This window comes from Leptinotarsa decemlineata, unplaced genomic scaffold, assembly GCF_025532065.1.
Source record: "Leptinotarsa decemlineata unplaced genomic scaffold, Ldec_3_MD MMD2_tig00026307_RagTag_RagTag, whole genome shotgun sequence".
In the NCBI taxonomy this organism is placed as follows: Eukaryota; Metazoa; Arthropoda; class Insecta; order Coleoptera; family Chrysomelidae; genus Leptinotarsa; species Leptinotarsa decemlineata.
Window position 1 is genome coordinate 4,853,541 of NW_027412681.1, and position 18,338 is coordinate 4,871,878.

General features: G+C 37.0%; 1 protein-coding gene across 3 annotated transcripts in view; it reads right to left on the reverse strand.

Moving 5' to 3' along the window:
* Hasp (Hig-anchoring scaffold protein) overlaps positions 1–18,338 on the reverse strand; it is a 92,338-nt gene that overhangs the window by 64,377 nt on the left and 9,623 nt on the right. For all 3 annotated transcript variants that reach the window (XM_074180812.1, XM_074180811.1, XM_074180810.1), the window contains exons 2-4: positions 10,841–11,025; positions 5,357–5,459; positions 2,442–2,621 (exon numbers count right to left, since the gene is read on the reverse strand). In XM_074180812.1, the coding sequence (XP_074036913.1) occupies positions 2,442–2,621; positions 5,357–5,459; positions 10,841–11,025 (468 nt within the window). The remainder of the gene's footprint in view (positions 1–2,441; positions 2,622–5,356; positions 5,460–10,840; positions 11,026–18,338) is intronic.

Genomic DNA, 18,338 nt, shown 5'->3' on the forward strand with positions numbered 1-18,338 from the left:
ACTTTAATAATCAATTCCTCAAGGCTCAACATAATTTCAAAGCTGCCTGGTCTATCATCAGGAAAAATACTATTATCAACGATTCATCTAAATGTTTACCCAGCTATTTTGACATTGGCGATGGTGTACTTGTTGACGATGGTCCCGGAATATCTCAAGCATTTAGTAGTTATTTTGTCGATTCAGTGGAGTCATTAGTAAAAAATCGTTGTGTGAAAACTGAGAGTCTTTTCCTCTATCCAATAGATGAAACTGAACTCGTGGAAATAATTAAATTCGCATGTTCGAAAAATTCCAGTGGGGTTGATGAATTGCCAGGCAATGTTTTATTAAAGGCTGCTTAGAAAATAATGGAACCTCTGATTTATCTAATCAATTTATCTTTCTCTGAAGGTATTTTTCCTTTCCGGCTTAAGCAAGCAATGGTCGTCCCAGTCTATAAAAAAAGCGATAAGCATGTAATGTCGAACTACAGAGGTATTGCTTTACTACCTCCATTTTCGAAAATATTTGAAAAATCATATCAAAACAGACTTGTGTCCTTTTTAAATGAATACAATATCGTATCTGACAACCAATATGGGTTTCAAGTGGGCTTGTCAACCGAGGATACCATCCTTTCTCTACATAATCATGTATTATCAAACTTCGACAACGGTGAAAAATCACTTAGTGTTCTTTTCGACTTGACACGAGCGTTTGATACCATACATCATGGTCTTCTTCTTGATAAACTGTTTGACATGGGCGTCCGTGGTCCAAGTCAGAAATGGATTGAACCTATTTAACTGGTCGTACACAGGTTAGTGTAGGCCCCAAGGTAGTCTTTTGGGCCTACACTATTCATTTTATTTGTTAATGACCTTTCAAAAATTAATCATACACAGTGCTCTATACAATTTGCTGATGACACATCTTTTACTGTCAGTGGTTCGGAATGTGAAACATTGTCAGTAAGAGCAAATGATGATGTATCCAACATGCAGAATTATTGTTCTAAGAATGGCTTGATTCTAAATAATCTTAAAACCAACACCATTCTCTTCACAATTCAGGAAACTGATTGTAGTGTATTGGTTAGGTCTGAGATTAAAAGTATTCAACAGGTAAACTATAAAAAATTTTTAGGAGTTTTTATTGATTCCCAACTGAATTGGAGTCATCATGTTGATTTCATACTGAAGAAATTAGCGACACATTTTTTCTTTATATGGAATCTGCGTAATTTTGTGTCTATTGAAATTCTTAAAAGTTACTATTATGCATATGTTTACTCTGCCCTCAATTACTGTATTATTTGTTTCGGCAACTGCAATAGAATCAGTGACTTATTAATTTTCCAGAAAAACATTATTAGAACAATTTGTTTTAAAAAACCACTCGATTCCTGTAAACCACTATTTGCAAAGTTGAATACCTTAACTGTTACTTGCATGCATATTTTTAATTGCGTAATCTACGTTAAATCAAATTGCTCCAAGTTTCAGAACAGAGATGATACATGTCTTCTTTCGGGCTTCACCCTGAGAAAAAACTATAACATTTTAATTCCTTGTCATAAGTTAGCCAAGGTGACTAATGGACCTCATATCATGTCAATAAAACTGTACAACAAGCTCCCAATATCCATTAAAAAAATACCTAGTGTGAAGCTCTTTAAACAAAAAGTTCGGAAACTATAATGTGAAAAGGTATTTTATTCGCTTGATGAATTTTTTCAGTCTGATTTGGAATTTAAAAATTTAATTTTTGTATCCCTTTTATGATCTAAATGTTATATAATATGTCATATAATTATGTTGTTTTATGATTGTGACCTCATTGTAATTGTACTGAGTTATGTGACTTTTTCCATGTCTTCCTTAGGTCTACGGAAATGAAGATTTTTGATTTGATTTGATTTGATTCGATTCGATTCGATTCGATTCGATTCGATTCGATTCGATTCGATTCGATTCGATTCGATTCGATTCGATTCGATTCGATTCGATTCGATTCGATTCGATTCGAATCGATTCGATTCGATTCGATTCGATTCGATTCGATTCGATTCGATTCGATTCGATTCGATTCGATTCGATTCGATTCGATTCGATTCGATTCGATTCGATTCGATTCGAATTGAACAATTGTTTTCTCATGAGAATGAAACAGTTGATTTTTTTTCACTGAGTTGCTAAGCATAGAGGGGCACAGCAATATTTGAGTTGAGTGTCTTTGAAAAAATGTATAACTGTACAAAAACTCAAATCTCAAATCCCCTAAAGTAACATATTTCAGAAATTCGATCCAAAACTTTCCAGGATATTCGATAGACTTCATTTAATTCAATCGTGGCACGATAAAGTGATGAGGTTCCAGGCATACATACTTTTTGAGGATCAGTAAACAATAAAAAATCGATTTATTATTTCTTTCTGATACCTTGACAAGCAACTTACTGTTTTGTTTACATGCTGGAGGTCCTCCAGCCCACTGACCATCAGCTTGGCAAGATCTACTCTGAAGACCCACAACGTGGTAACCATGTTGACAGGTGTATATAGCTCTCGCGCCAAATAATTTTCCACTTGCTGTCACAGTTCCAAAAGCTATTTGTTCAGGTTCAGGACATTCACGATCTGGAAAATGATCCTTTGGTAAGTTATGGGGTCATTTTAAAGTCCGAAAGGTAGTAGGAAATGTCCGGAATCAAAGATTTTCAGTTCTACTGTTTGTTTATCATTTCGAATTCGCAATTCAAAGTTGCATTCCAAAAATACATCTACCATGAAATATTTTCCTACGAAATTGCTAGAGAATATACAATAGAAATCAATAAGCCTACTCAACTATAATTAAACAATATTTTATTAAAATAATGTAATGAGCAGTTTACAAACTTCAAACCGTCGCTTTCTGTTTCGAAATACTTTTAAACCCTCAGTAAACTCCTGCAAAATAGATGAGAACTAAGTCTGTACAAAAAATAAGGTTAATGTTCAAATTTCGAGGGCTGCGTACATTCAATCAGCAATATCTTCATTTTTTCATGTTGATACACTCGTTTTGAACATATGTTCACAGTTTCAGTTGTTCAGCATGTTCAGTTTGTTGGTAAGACACGTAAAGGTGAAAAGTGTTGAACATGTTAGGCGATTTTTTGCTATCGAAAAAAATGTATAATAGAGGTTGCATAAAATTTTGTGTAGAAACATAGAATTGAGAGCTGAAAAACACTTGAAATGTTGACAGTGGCATACGGTGATTGTACTCTGAATCAGAAAAATGTTTACGAGAGGTACAAGTGAACGCCCCAGCGCATCAACATCCGATGAAAATGTTGAGAAAGTGCAGAAAATTCTTATGGAGAATCGTCGAATCACTATTAAAGGAGTTGCTGAAAATTTCGGCATATCGGTTGGCTCATGCCATGCAATTAATTCAGAAATTTTGAGGATGGGGCCTGTGGCAGCGAAGTTCGTTCCAAAATTGCTGAATTTTCCCCAAAAAAACTGTCGCATGTTTTTAATACAAAAAACAAGCATTACAGGAAAATCTGCTCGCAGACACCGCTCTATGAGCGGTGCTTGTGCGACAGTAGCGATTCACATTGGATTTGAATCGCTGGAGATTAAATCCATTTGGAAAGACGATAGAATCAGTCGTGTTGTGAATACAAATTTGATGAAGAGGGTTGAAAAACGCGTGGAAGGTAACGGAAATGTCTTTGAAAATATTTCAAAATAGTTTTTATATTTTGTGTGGAGAGACAATCCAATTTTTTGAAGTTTCGCTCTTTCATGAAACATTTAGAATGAATTTCTTTCAATTCATCATTTACGTCTTCAATGAAAACAATGACGGCATTATTTCGAGAACAAAACACAATCACTACAGGAAAATCCTTATCAAGGCTCTCTAAGAGCGGTGCCTGTGCGAAAGTAGCGATTCACATCGAATTTGAATCGCCGGAGATTGAATCCATTTGGGAAAACGTTCACAGGAAGTTTATTCCACATCAACGCAATCCAGATGGAAGAGTTTTCGAACAGTGAAGTTTGAGGGAGATTGAGTTTTTAATCTTCCTCTTTGAAGATGATCACTTGGTGATCGAAACACGTGTCGAGGTGTTAAAAATAACGATTTGGTGTTGGGAAAAAACTCCAGTAATATTCATTACTACACGAAAGGTTCCAAACAGTACATCATAAAAGTGTGTTGTCGTCAGCAAAGCAATATATTGGACTCTTGGTTTTTTCCAATAAGTCGTTGATATACAATAGAAAGAGGGTTGGAACACCAACGTTGATGGTGAGAGTGTTCGAGAGATTCCATCGACGGCCACTTGCAGGGAACGTTCTTTTAGGATGCTGGAGAGCCATACACAAAAATGATCTGACAAGACATAGCATCGAAGTTTGACCAGCAAACCCTCATGCCACACACGGTCAAATGCCTTAGAAATATCAAGCGCAACAGCTCTTGACTCTCCATATTTCTCGATTGCGTTATTCCAAATAAAAGGTCGCCTGTTGATCTTTGTTTCCGAAAGCCATATTGATGATCGCTCAAGATGTTGAAGCCTTCCAAATATTTGAGTATCGCTCAGAAATTGTTGAATGACGTCAGCGGCGATCCATATTTGCGTAAAAGGGTCACAACTGGTGACGAATCATGATATGGTTATGACATCGAAACCAAAGTCCAATTGTCCTAATGGAAGAGCCCAGAAGAGCCAAGAGCAAAAAAGCACGCCAATTTCGAACAAATGTCATGGTTTTGCTCACTGTTTTTTCGATTACCGTGGCGCATTGCATCAGGAGTTCTTACCACATGGTCGTACAGTCAATAAGGAGTATTATTTTGAAGTTATGGCCAAAAGCAATACAGTTATCATGCCTCAGCTACCGCATTCACCAGGTCTGCCCCCTACAACATTTTTTCCCCAATATTGAAGTGACCATGAAAGGATGGGGTTTTGCGACGATTGAGGATATGAAAGCTGAATCGCTGAGACAACTCAAGGACATACCAAAAAGTGCATATCATAACTGCTTCAACGATTGGAAAAACTGCTGACACAAGTGAAAAATTAAAATTCACCTCATTTTTTGAACAGACCTTGTACTTTCAATCCCAAATTAGATGAGAACTATTTTCTACATCCAGAGTTTTTCGAAGTAACTTTCCTAGGTTTCAGCTTCGAAAAAAGTCATATTCACCACATTAATAGGGTTCTTAGCATTTGAAAGATCAAAGTAAAACTTCAACCCCAAAATCATTGATCTCTCTTGTGTCATCATTGAAGACGATTCAACCGTTTTCAATCTACTATATATTTTCGGGACGAAACTTTCATTCCTCTTTGACTCACCTGGCTTTATACACGATAATCCACAAGATCCGTCGCAAAGGCACTTTTTCTTTTTACTCTTGCAATCCTCATCGGATGAACATTTTCTCAAACACTTTTGTCCCTGTGAAAAACCCGCGTATACATTAAACATTAACAGAAAGTGTGCTTGACTGCAGGAAATGGAGAAGTATTTGTGAATGCGTCTCTTCAGATTATTGTAAAAATTAAAAATACTGGAGAAAAGTATGAATAAAAACTAAGACTATGGCAAAAAATAAAAGTGACATGTTGAAAAGTATTCATTATTATTCATCAGGTATTTGTCATTTTCTATTGACTTATAAAAATATATAACATTGTGATTTGCTAAGCCTAAGTTGGGCTATTTGTATGTATCACTATTTTCGTTCAAATACCAAAAAACCTATTTATTAATACTATAATATACCATACAGCGTGACTCACGGACGATGGTAGGTTAGACGTTTCTGGAAAACGCAAACCATGATTTTTCTGAAAATTTCACCTCTCACATTTCCTTGCCTGTTCTATCGATCTAAAATATTTTCAGCATTGCGGCGTTGCCACTTCCATCAAAAAGTACTAGCAACTTTTTTTTTTTTAATGGAACACCCCGTATATTAATACATTTTTGAAATCGCTCTGATATTTTAATACTTTTTTGTTAATAATGTCCTATACCTATCTCTATCTGTTTTCGAGATAAAAAATAAACTGTGCTAAATATGGTCCAAAACATAGCCTTAATTGAAATTAAGTACATCAGTACCTACTCTCAATTCATGAAAAGCTGATATTTTGATGATAGTTTGGACAAACTCGAAATATTCAAATAACACCAAGAAATCGACTCCATATCATACAGGGCGTGCTAAAATTACTATTATTTCCATTGTGCATAAAAGTAGTCAAAAGTTCATTTTTTCAAATGAAACCCCCTGTACATTACTCGGTAAATTGAAATATGGTGAAAAATGCTTCAAGATGATATATCATGTCCCTATACCTGAATCATCAAGTTTTCTCAATAAAGTCGCTTCTAGAAACATTATTTTTTTTCAGAATTTGGATTTAGTTAGCAGTGGAATTATCAAGCTTATAGCAGTTCGGTTACTTTTATAAGAAATTTACAAAGAGTTATCGACAGTGTTTCGAATCATCTTCCAAAATGAATGCAAATATTGATTATTCAAACGAAGTTCTTATGAAATTATTTATTATACACGGACAGTGTGATTAACTCATTGCCAGAACTTGTAGAATATTCTACCAAATGTATCCTGAATTAACACCAATGAACGAGAGGAAGTTTGGAAGATTACAAAATAATTTCCTTAACTATGGATCCATGTTAAAAGCGCCTTCAACATTACCAAAACCTGTTATTTCAAATGAGGACAATACTGTTAACGTTTTGGCATATTTTTATGCATATCCAGAAGCTTCCATTCGCAGTGCAGAAAAAGATTTAGGTGTATCACATGCTTCAGTACAACGAATTTTGAAAAATCACGGAATGCATCCTTATAAATTTACCAAAGTTCAAGCTCTAAAAGCAGAAGACTTCGAACGTAGAATGCATTTTTGTGAATCCCTTTTGATTCATACACAGGAAGATCGGGATTTTTTGTCAAAAATGGAGCGACGAATCAAAATTTACGAGGGATGGTATTTTCAATAGAAGGAATAAACATTTTTGGGCTGATCATAATCCTCATGTTACAAAAGAAATGGGTTTTCAAGAAAAATTCAACCTGAATGTTCTCTGTATTCTGAAGAACAATAAAATTAGCTTTTTTATTTGAATGCAGAGAGATATCTCCAAATATCAAGGACGACTGTAACCGATTTTCTTGAAAAATTTGCCTTAAGAGGAATATAGGAATTCGTGGTTTCAACTGGATGGAGCGCCAGCTCATTCCACCCAGGAAGTTTCCAGGAAACTTGACGAACTCTTCGACAATCGTTGGTTTAGGCGTTTAGGGCCCGTGGGATTGGCCACCGAGATCACCCGATCTCACGCCACTTGACTTTTTTATGGAGTGTTTTAAAAGAAAGGGTATAGTAGTACTCCAGTGCCTATCAAAGAAGAATTGCGACGGCGAATAGTGCGAAGTATTGAAGATCTGGATCCCCAGGAAATTGAAAAATCAACCACAAGTCGCGTACAAAAAAACATTTTAAAGTGTTTAAAATGTAATGGACAACATTTTCAGCATTTATTGTTTACAATTTTGTTATTTTGAATCATCCTATTCTGTTATTGTCTGTACTTTCACATGTTTCAGCCCACAAAATCTTACTTTTTACCTAGAAATGACTGATTTTTGGTACAGTTGTTTCCTGGAAACTTTAAGCCATAGTTAAGGAAATTATTTTGTAACCTTACAAACTTCCTCTCGTTCATTGGTGTTAATTCAGGATACATTTGGTTGAATTTTTTACACGTTCTGACAATGATTTGATCACTTTGTTCATGTGTATAATGAATAATTTCATAAGAACTTCGTTTGAATAATCGATATTTGCATTCATTTTGGAAGATGACTCGAAACACCGTCGATAACTCTTTGTAAATTACTCATAAAAGTAACCGAACGGCTATAAGCTTGATAATTCCACTGCTACCTAAATCCAAATTCTAAAAAAAATAATGTTTCTAGAAGAAGCGACTTTATTGAGAAAACTTGACGATTTAGATATAGGGACATGATATATCATCTTGAAGCATTTTTCACCATCTTTAAATTTACCGAGTAGTATACAGAGGGTTTCATTTGAAAAATGAACTTTTGACTACCTTTATGCATAATGGAAATAATAGTAATTTTAGCACGCCCTGTATGATATGGAGTCGATTTCTTAGTGTTATTTGAATATTTCGAGTTTGTCCAAACTATCATCAAAATATCAACTTTTCATGAATTGAGAGTAGGTACTGATGTACTTAATTTCAATTAAGGATGTGTTTTGGACCATATTTAGCACAATTTATTTTTTATCTCGAAAACAGATAGCGATAGGTATAGGACATTATCAACAAAAAAGTATTAAAATATCAGAGCAATTTCAAAAATGTATCAATATACGGGGTGTTCCATTTAAAAAAATAAAGTTGCTAGGACTTTTTGATGGAAGTGGCAACGCCGCAATGCTGAAAATTTTTTAGATTGATAAAACAGGTAAGGAAATGTGAGAGGTGAAATTTTCAGAAAAATCATGCTTTGCGTTTTTCAGAAACGTCTAACCTACCATCGACCGTGAGTCACGCTGTATAATACTATATAACTTCCTCGTTGCTAGCGAGAAAGCTACGGTATGAGCTAAACGCGTCTGGAGATAAAAAAATGTTTGTAAAAGTTGTTTATTTACATTGAAGTAATTACTGGAAAAGGTATTCATTCTCCCTCTGAGTCCAATGAGGTTCAATCAACATTATTGTCTCTATACAGTGCCTTCATTTCAAAACTTCCCACCCCTAGTACTTCGTTTAGCAGGGAGAATTTGCCATAGGCAAAAAACACGTCAATTTAGATATCGAGAGGGAAGTTTAAAACCAGTGCCAGTGGTATTTTAGGTTTAACCCCCTTACCTCTAGCTACCCCCACTCAATAATTTTAAATGGCACCCCTATTTTGTGACACATCATTTTGAAAGGTCCGTTCTCGTGAAATAGGACAAAAAGAAAATTAATTATAATAAAAAACAAAATAAAAAACAAAATAAGAGCTATTGCAATTAAATAAATGTACATTACTTTATCAGGTGTTCAAAATGTTCACCATTGGTAGCTAAGCAAAAGTACAATCTATTCTCGAATTCCTGTCGGACTTTTGTAAATGTTTCATTATTAATTTGTCTGCATGTGTCAGTAATCATGTGTCTTAGATCCTGAATGTCCTGCGGGGGAGTTTTGTATACCATTGTCTTCAAATAACCCTAGAGAAAGAAATCCAATGGCGTTAAATCCGGAAATCTCGCCGGCCATTCCAGAGCGCCTCTTCTGCCAATCCATTTGTCAGGATACCGTTGATTGAGCCACTGTCGGACATGCAATGCGTAGTGTGGCGGTGCGCCGTCCTGTTGAAAATGTAAATTTTCTTCATCCAAGAGCAGGCTGTCTTCTTCATCAACTTGGCGTTCTAAGGACTGTGTTATTAGTGGATCGTTTACATTTTCCACTTTAAATACAATTGACCACTTGAATTTTCTTCAATAAAAATAGGGCCAATTATTTCGTTTCCCAGAATTCCAGCCCAGACATTTATTTTTTGTGGATATTGCGTATGATCCTCTCGAAACAAGTGTGGATTTTCATTATCCCATCATCTGCAGTTATGCTTATTTACAAAGCCATTAAGAAAAAAAGTTGATTCATCACTGAAGAGAATATTTTTTATTAAATTCGGGTCATTTTGAATTATCGCAGTTATTATTTCACAAAATTCAATTCTCCTATCATAGTCATCCTCACTGACTTGCTGGAGAATACTCATTTTGTAAAGAAAGAACTTGTTTAGTTTTAAAACTTTGTGTATAGAACCAACTGAAATATTTACTAACTTAGCGACTTTCGAAATTGAAGTAGTAGGCTCAACGGCAAATTGGCCTAAAATCTCAATCTGTGTGGCTTTCGTAAGAACTCTCGGCTGCTTTCCTGCTTTGTTGCACACAGAACCGGTCTCTTCAAATTTTTGAACAAGGGCTAGAACATATCGGTGACCCACATTTTGGCCTGCATGCCTTTCATTAAAAACCTGGGCTGTCCTACGAGCACATCTATCTTCTGCACCATAAATAAAAATAATTTCAGTTCTTGCTTGTAAAGTGTACACCATTACGATTTGTATTACTGTCAGTGCAACTGACACCACTTGACAAACAGTTTAAAATCAGGAATAACTAATTCTGATAAATGTTTTCACCATTTAATTGTAACTGACGCCAAGAAGCAACTGTGTGCCCTTATCTCACTTTCAGCTAAAGCAAAACACATTTGAGTCAGTGGTAGCGGTTCCATAAGTTTTTGCATTTTGTTATAATTCATTCTCTTCTTGCCCTATTTTACGAGAACGGATCAACCAATTTCAGTTTTCTAAACGGGGTTGAGTGAGGATTTTTAAGATCTTTAAAATGATGTGTTACAAGGTAGGGGATGCCATTTAAAATTATTAAGTGGGGGTAGCTAGGGGTAAGGGGGTTAAACCTAAAATACCACTGGCACTGGTTTTAAACTTCCCTTTCGATATCTAAATTGACGTGTTTTTTACCTATGGCAAATTCTCCCTGCTAAACGAAGTACTAGGGGTGGGAAGTTTTGAAATGAATGCACTGTATATTTGTTCCTACAAAAAATTCAATAACGTTAGATCAGGCGAGTTGAATGGCACAAAACAGAGCAATTTGTTGACTCATTATACTAAGTCTGAATAAAATGAATGGTTGAAATTGGTATAAATTTTGTTGTAATAGTAGGCTCACCAATAATGTAGCTTGTTCTTCATCTCTCGGGCAAAGCGTTGATGGGGAGTTCCTGGGGTTTTTATAAATTTTTCCATCGTCGTCAATTTCAGAAGACTCCGGCTCGTCCCAGTCATCGTCGTCTTCGTCTACTGTGGACGCTGTACTGGAGACTGAAGGGCTACGAGGAACTCTTGAAGCAAAAACTGAAAGAGGGATTATTTTTTCAAATTCTACTTTTTACCAGAATTGATCATTCATGTAATTGAGTATTGGCATGAAATGACAATATTCAACATATTGATAAATTACATATTTTTCTAGAAGTAACATTGTATTGTAATTGTTTTTCTTTTCAAATTCAGGCACAAAGTATATGCTCCGCTGTTTCATCATTTTCCAAACAGAGGCGATACTGTTATATACAAGACATTGTAAAATAATTTTATGTACCAGTCCAACTGATAAAACTATTGTGTCGTGAAACTTTATGGATGCATGGATGCAGTAAATAAATAATTTTGTTTTCATAGTATGTTAATTTGAAACTTTACTTCTGGACAAATTTTACTTTCAGACAATGGAAGTTTGGACCTCTACCTCTCGTAATAAAAAGAAGTGTTAAACTTTTACGATCTTCTCAGAACAGACAAAGCATAAATCATTCTGTATTGTGAAGAGTTGCCCAGATCTAAATTAATGTAGGTTTTGCACATCTGCATAATCACAACTCGCCTCCTTTACAACGGCAATTTATACGCTCCTTATTCATGAGCGGCAAGAGGATATGAATAATTCCCCACTCTCCCAACCGACTCCACCGAGGATAACGAGGTACCTGAGAACGGAATTGGAGATTCTCTTTTGCTATTATTTATATCTTCAAAACATCCACTGAACGCTGACAGCACCACTATCTTGAATTTTCATTATATTCATTTTTGCTGTTATTTCACCCAAAGCGTGGTTGAGAAATGTATTGTTAGGCAGCAGTTTTTTTCATTACGTCATTGAATCCTAACAAAATTAAAGGCATACTTTCGTAGATTACTATTTTTACATTCAGTGGCAAATTTCAAAGAGCCAGTAGATGCAATGTATGTGTACGGAAACTACGAACACAATAAACAATTTTAAGGTTAGGTAGACATTCACTGATACATACTGTATTAATAGAAGCGACTGAAGTTTGAACCGGTGAAAATTGCTTCCGGAGGGATGGAAATGCAGTTGAGGAAGATAACTTTGCCCGGCAGAGCAATATTGAGCGACAAGGTCATCAAGATCACAAACAATCTCTAAGATGAACGGGATTCTATAGAAGAGACATTGCTCCAACTGTGGAAAGCTGGGGTACCTGCAAATGGAATAATGGAAATGACCAAGGTGTCATATCACTCGCAGAAGGGACCAAACCGATGAAAAGAAAGAACAGTATGCTTCCAGATCAAAGCAGAACAGCTGACATGGCATCCACTCGAGGAAAGATCGCCAGCACAGTCCGCCAAAACCAAAGGGAATACATATGTTGCCAACGGAAATCTAAGCCTGAGAGACGAAGTCCTCCTGTGACAGATAGACAGCTTAAGGTGTGTGTTCTGTAATCGATACAGTTTAAATCGGATCCTATTATAATCGGAACCTGGTTTGGAGCTGGATCAACCTATCTGGTAGTGAGTCTTCAAGCATGATCCAATTGCCGATATTACTGGGTTAACTGGGATTTCTTGTTACTCCTCGATGGTCTATTGTATCACAAGTTGGGAAACCATATCGAGGCGATGAAAGTGTACAATTTGTATTCATACCAAGAGCACATATCAGAGATGTACCGGAACAATTCCATAGAAGTCGACCGAAAGAACACTGTCTCATCAACAAGAACTTGACATTAGTTCGCTAGATACATAACTATGCCAACTGTCGTCGTCTTCATTTGAAAAAATAGTGTAAACGATGTGCCCTGTGTGCTTTGGGGAGAGGCCTACAAGGAGTCAAGAAACATGACACAGTATCTTTCGAAATCCCTTTCAAATATCAAATTAAAAAACTGGTATGGTAGCAGAGGCATTCCTCAACAATGTGGTTGCCAGACATGTCAACTACATTTCGATCAAGGACGATATTAAGACTCAAGACAAGAAATTGATCCAAGAATTAGAAATCAAGAAGGTATGTACTACTCCACTTCACCTTTAGTGAGAAGAAATAGAAGAGCTGCATAATAAAATAATTAGCAAGAATCTGTTCATGTTTGTTTCGAAAAACCACAAAGATTGGGACAAGGTGGTGTCAATATTCATCTTGGCATATAGTAGGCAATCTGCAAAGCGATGCTGATAACTTGAAGGGAATTGGAACAACCAACAGATCTACTCTTTGGTTGACTATGCAAAAAATAATACCAGAAAACACACCCTGAACTCATGGAAGCGACTGGGAAAAGCCCATGATTTCAAGACATCATTTTTTCTAACCTTTGTCATGGATACAGATTCCAACCAAGGAAACGCGGTCTAGTCATACCAACCCCAGAGAAAATACGGAGTTTGTCCTGAGTTACCAGGAATGAAAAGGCCTCTACTTGGTGACCAAGAAACGACTTTGCCTATCGTGTCCACCAAGAAGCAAGCCACTGGTAGTTGTACAATGGTAATTTTTTAACGGTAATGATTCTCCCGAATGGTTATATCAGATTTAAACTGACTATACTTAAGACGGAGTAATTCGAAGGGGAAGAAAAAGTCATCTCACTAGCTGTTCGACAACATTTCGTCACCCGCTAAGCTGAGTATTGAACTGTTTCTGTGAATCTGCCGCAAAAGTACACGAAGGCAAAAGGAGGTCTTATGGAAGCCATTCAATGAGTTCGAAAAGTTCATAGAGCGTACAAGAGCCGACGTGGGTCAGTTTGGATTATAATGCGAATTAGTTCGAAAGTGAAGAAAGCGACAGTGAAATAAGGCGACAATTACAAAGTGTAATCGAAATAAAGTGAACAATTGTAATTCGCGTTATTGAATGCGGATTGGTCGTAACAAAACAGTCGATCTCAATATTCGGATAATTTCATATCTAGCAAAAGCGTGCTCAAAGAATCGCGAAAGATGTAACGATTTCGTGCACGCGAACTCTTAATGTTAAAGTGCGCATCCGCCCCGAGATTTCGATTTATGTCATCCCCGGTGGCACATTACCTTGATTACCTCACTGAAAACGATGTTACGGAATTGGTTATGAAATAGTTATCCCAGAGGCCTGAATAGGGTCTGAACGCGAGAACAAAAGGTTTCATTGCTCTTGACGAAATAAATGGAGAATTTGTCGCTGACGGTGTTCTGTTTGTTGCCATTGTGGACGCCCTTCCAACCGAAGCTCGACGTTTCCATTGAGGGTGTTATTGAGGAAACATCAGGACGATTTTTGTCCGTCTTCAATCATTTATTGGGTATTATTCCACTTGAGCTGATTGTGATGCCTTGAGAGATATGAAGCAGTAAATGTAGAGATAAATGTAGGACAAATGAATTGATTTTGGGGTTATTATACGTTTTTTTTGGACAAAACACAAGCACTACAGGAAAATTCTTGAGGCGCTATCAGAGCGGTGTAGCGATTCACATTGAATTTGAATCGCTGGAGATTAAATCCATTTGGAAAAACGTTCTCAGGAAATCTCAAACAGTGAAGTTCGAAGTGTACTGAGTTGAACCTCAAAATGATGATCAGCCACAGTGCGTCGCGTATTTCTGATATGTACCACTCCTGGTGGAATCAAATGTGCCTAGTCACTTGAACAATCCTCGTGAAAGTATCTCTAACCTTTCTTCAATGCTCCAGGTTATCAAGGTTGCACGTGATGTTCGCGTCTCCAATCAGGCGAATGGCTCTTTTCTGGATGGAATCCAGCAACTTCAGGGTATGTTTGGGGGCAGAGCTCCATATACAGGGTGTTCCTTAAACACATGCTAATATTTAAGGAGGTAATTCTTAGACCCATTTCAAGAAAAAAACTTCCTATGGACGTATGTCCTAAACGCCTTAACTTTTGAGATACAGGGTGGCAAAGTTTTCAAAAATAATCAGTTTTTTAATAATAACTGAGATAATTTTGTAGACATCTTTGGCATATGTGGTACATATGTTCTATGCCTCAAGGCGCATTTTCTGATGTACACAAATTTGTATTTTTTCAAACAGTGGCATCCCTACGGGTTTCGCATTGAATATTTTTGGGGAAAAAAGTACTACGCCAATGCTTTCTTTTCAAAATAAAATCATTTTTAAAATTCTCATTTATTTTTGAGAAAATTTGATCTCCTGGTATTTCTTTGTCCAACGCATGATTTTCACTCAAAAAAATAAAAATCGACAGAAAGCAAATCAAGAAATTAGATCAATTCTAAAATGAATGAGAATCTGAAAACTGCTTCATAACGCATTACCAATTCCCTAATAATATTTGAAAACATAATCTGCAAAAAAATAAATTTTTCACAAAAACGAGTTATATTTTATTTTGTGACAGTAAGTCTAAACGAATAGCACAAATTTGTTACTTAGTAATAATACCAAAACTGATTATAAAAATTGTTGGAAGTGGCCACCTGCACTTAGTATGCATGCTTCCGCCCTTCTACGCATGGAATTACGCACCCGCTCAAATATTCCCGGCGTATTTCGTATAGTTTCACACGAGGCAACTATTCGCTCTCTTAAATCTTCTAAAGTATTAACGGGAGTTTTATACACAAGAGTTTTAAGGTGACCCCATAAAAAAATCTAAACTGTTGAGATCGGGGGATCTTGCTGGCCATTGCTGAGGTCCTCCGCGACCTATCCAACGATTAGGATAAACTGTATTTAAATGGTTTCGGACAATTACACTGAAATGAGCAGGGGCGCCATCGTGCATGTACCATTTTCGATTCCTTAACGCAAGTGGCACATCTTCCAATAACCCAGGTAAGTCTTCTTCGAGAAAGTGTAAATAAGAACGACCATCAAGGCGTCCTGGTAGAAAAAATGGGCCTATTAGATGATCACCTATAATTCCTGCTCATACATTAACCGAAAATTGGTGTTGGAAATGAGTTTCGGTTATTGCATGAGGATTTTCTTCAGCCCACACATGATTGTTATGGAAATTTTGAATGGCATTCCGAGAAAAATTTGCTTCGTCTGTGAACAAAATTTGTGTCTCAAACTGCGGATTTAGTGCAATACTTTGTAGATACCACTGACTGAAGTTCACACGCTGTGGAAAATCTCTGGGGAGTAATGCCTGCACTCTTGAAATATGGTATGGGTATAACAAAAAATCAACCAAAATACGCCAAACAATTTGATGACAAATATTCAGAGTTCTAGCGATTTTCCTCGTACTCGTCTCAGGATGTTCCTCAATTTCTTGCAGCACCGCTTCCTCAATTTCAGGAGTTCTTACTACACGAGGTCCACCTTCCGGAGTCCCTTTCTTGAAACTACCAGTTTCCCCAAGTCGACGATCAGATAATGAGCCTTGAGGCATGGAACATATGTACCAAATATGCCAAAGATGTCTACAAAATTATCTGAGTTATTATTAAAAAACTGATTATTTTTGAAAACTTTGCCACCCTGTATCTCAAAAGTTAAGGCGTTTAGGACATACGTCCATAGGACGTTTTTTCCTTAAAATGGGTGTAAGAATCACCTCCTTAAATATTAGCATGTGTTTAAGGAACACCCTGTATGATGAAAGGTCGCCTGTTGATCTCACGCCATATTGAAAGCCATATTGATGATCGCTCAAGATGTTGAAGCCTTCTGAATATTTGAGGATATGGTGGTTTACGACTTTCTCCATGATTTTTGATATCACTGATAGAAGATCAGATTTGTTTTGCCCTTTTTGGGAATAGGTGTGAAAGAATTTAAAATTTTCAATAACATGTGTTTTATTTGTTTATATGTCTGTTTGTCTGTCCACCATGACTCCCACTACCGGTCCCCCCTCCACTCGTCCAGGGAGATGAATACCAAACCAGAACCGATGGATCGACAGTTTACGTTAGGAAGTAAGCAGATTGAGACTCTTGCGGAGACCAATGACCAGACGAGTCTGAAAACCCTTGCAGCGTGTTACTACCTGAGTTATCACACAAGACGCGATTCAACAAGCGTCATACCTGGCTATAGGTAGGTGAAGCAGATACTTGGCGGAAAAACAACAGCTATCCCAGCTTATGACGCGCAGAATGATGGAGTAGAACTATCAAGCACCTGTGCAATATCTTCCATTTGGACAACGAATCTTCCAAATGAAAGACATTGCACAGGTGCCTAAGACATCTAGTACGATAGCTCAAACTTCGGAATATGAAGGTGTCACAAAAAACGAATTTTACTAATCCGACTGGTCAATTGTAACTGTCCAGATGAAAGTCATTATTTCGACCCTGAAATACCAGTAATGTTCAATGTAACTGTGATATGATCGGAAGACTCTTGAGAAAGTTGATCTATGAAGAAAATGTGATCACAAAAATTTTAATAGAAATGAAAAATTTAAAAAACAGGATTGTTCTTTCAGTTAATCACTTCTATCTGTCTGTTTTAAAAATCTGTTTTTCCGTTAATCAGCTGTCGCCCCCATACGAAAGACAACTCTCAGAAGTTGCGAAACTTGTGCGAACTAAGGAATAACGAGGTCTTACCTTTTAACGTGTGATCCCTAACACGGTTGCAGATTCATCCTAGCTTCAACCAGATACATTATCTCGAGAAAAATATCTGGTCGAGGCGGGAATGGAATCCACGTCCGTCCGATCGTGAGTCGGGCGCACTACCACCGCGGCTGCGGCTTGTGGAATTTTTATTGTGTATGGCTCTTCAGCTTCCTGAAAAAACGTCCCCTGCAAGTGGCCGTGGATGGATATCTCTCGAATACTTTCATCATCAAGGCAGGTATTCCCCAGGGATCCATATTGTCTCCAACCCTCATTTTATTGTTCATCAACGACTTATTGGAAAAAAACAAAAATCCAATATATTGCTTTGCTGACGTCAACACATTGTCTCGTTATTCCATTTGGATTCCAGGACATTGGCTACAGGGGGACATATTCACCGGCAGCAGGAGGTTGTATATCTTAATAAGGATCTAGAAGTGATTTCGAATTGGACTGAAAGTAACTAGGTTCAATTCAATGCCACAAAAACCCAGGCATTGGTTTTGTCCAAGAAGATAAATGTCAGGTCGGACAATTCCGCTTTCTACTTCGATACGTTTGTTGAGGGTTAAAATGGCCACCATTATGTCTTGGCACAATCATGTCGCTGGATTTGCATGTCGCTGCTTCTCAAAAGCATGGAACACTGTTCCGAACCAGAAAACTGTACACACCTCAGCAACTTTTGATGCTTTATAAAGCTCAGATCAGACCTTCTTTGCAGTATTGTTCTCATGTATGGAGCTCTGTCCCCAAACATACCCTGAAGTTGCTGGATTCCATCCAGAAAAGAGCCATCCGCCTGA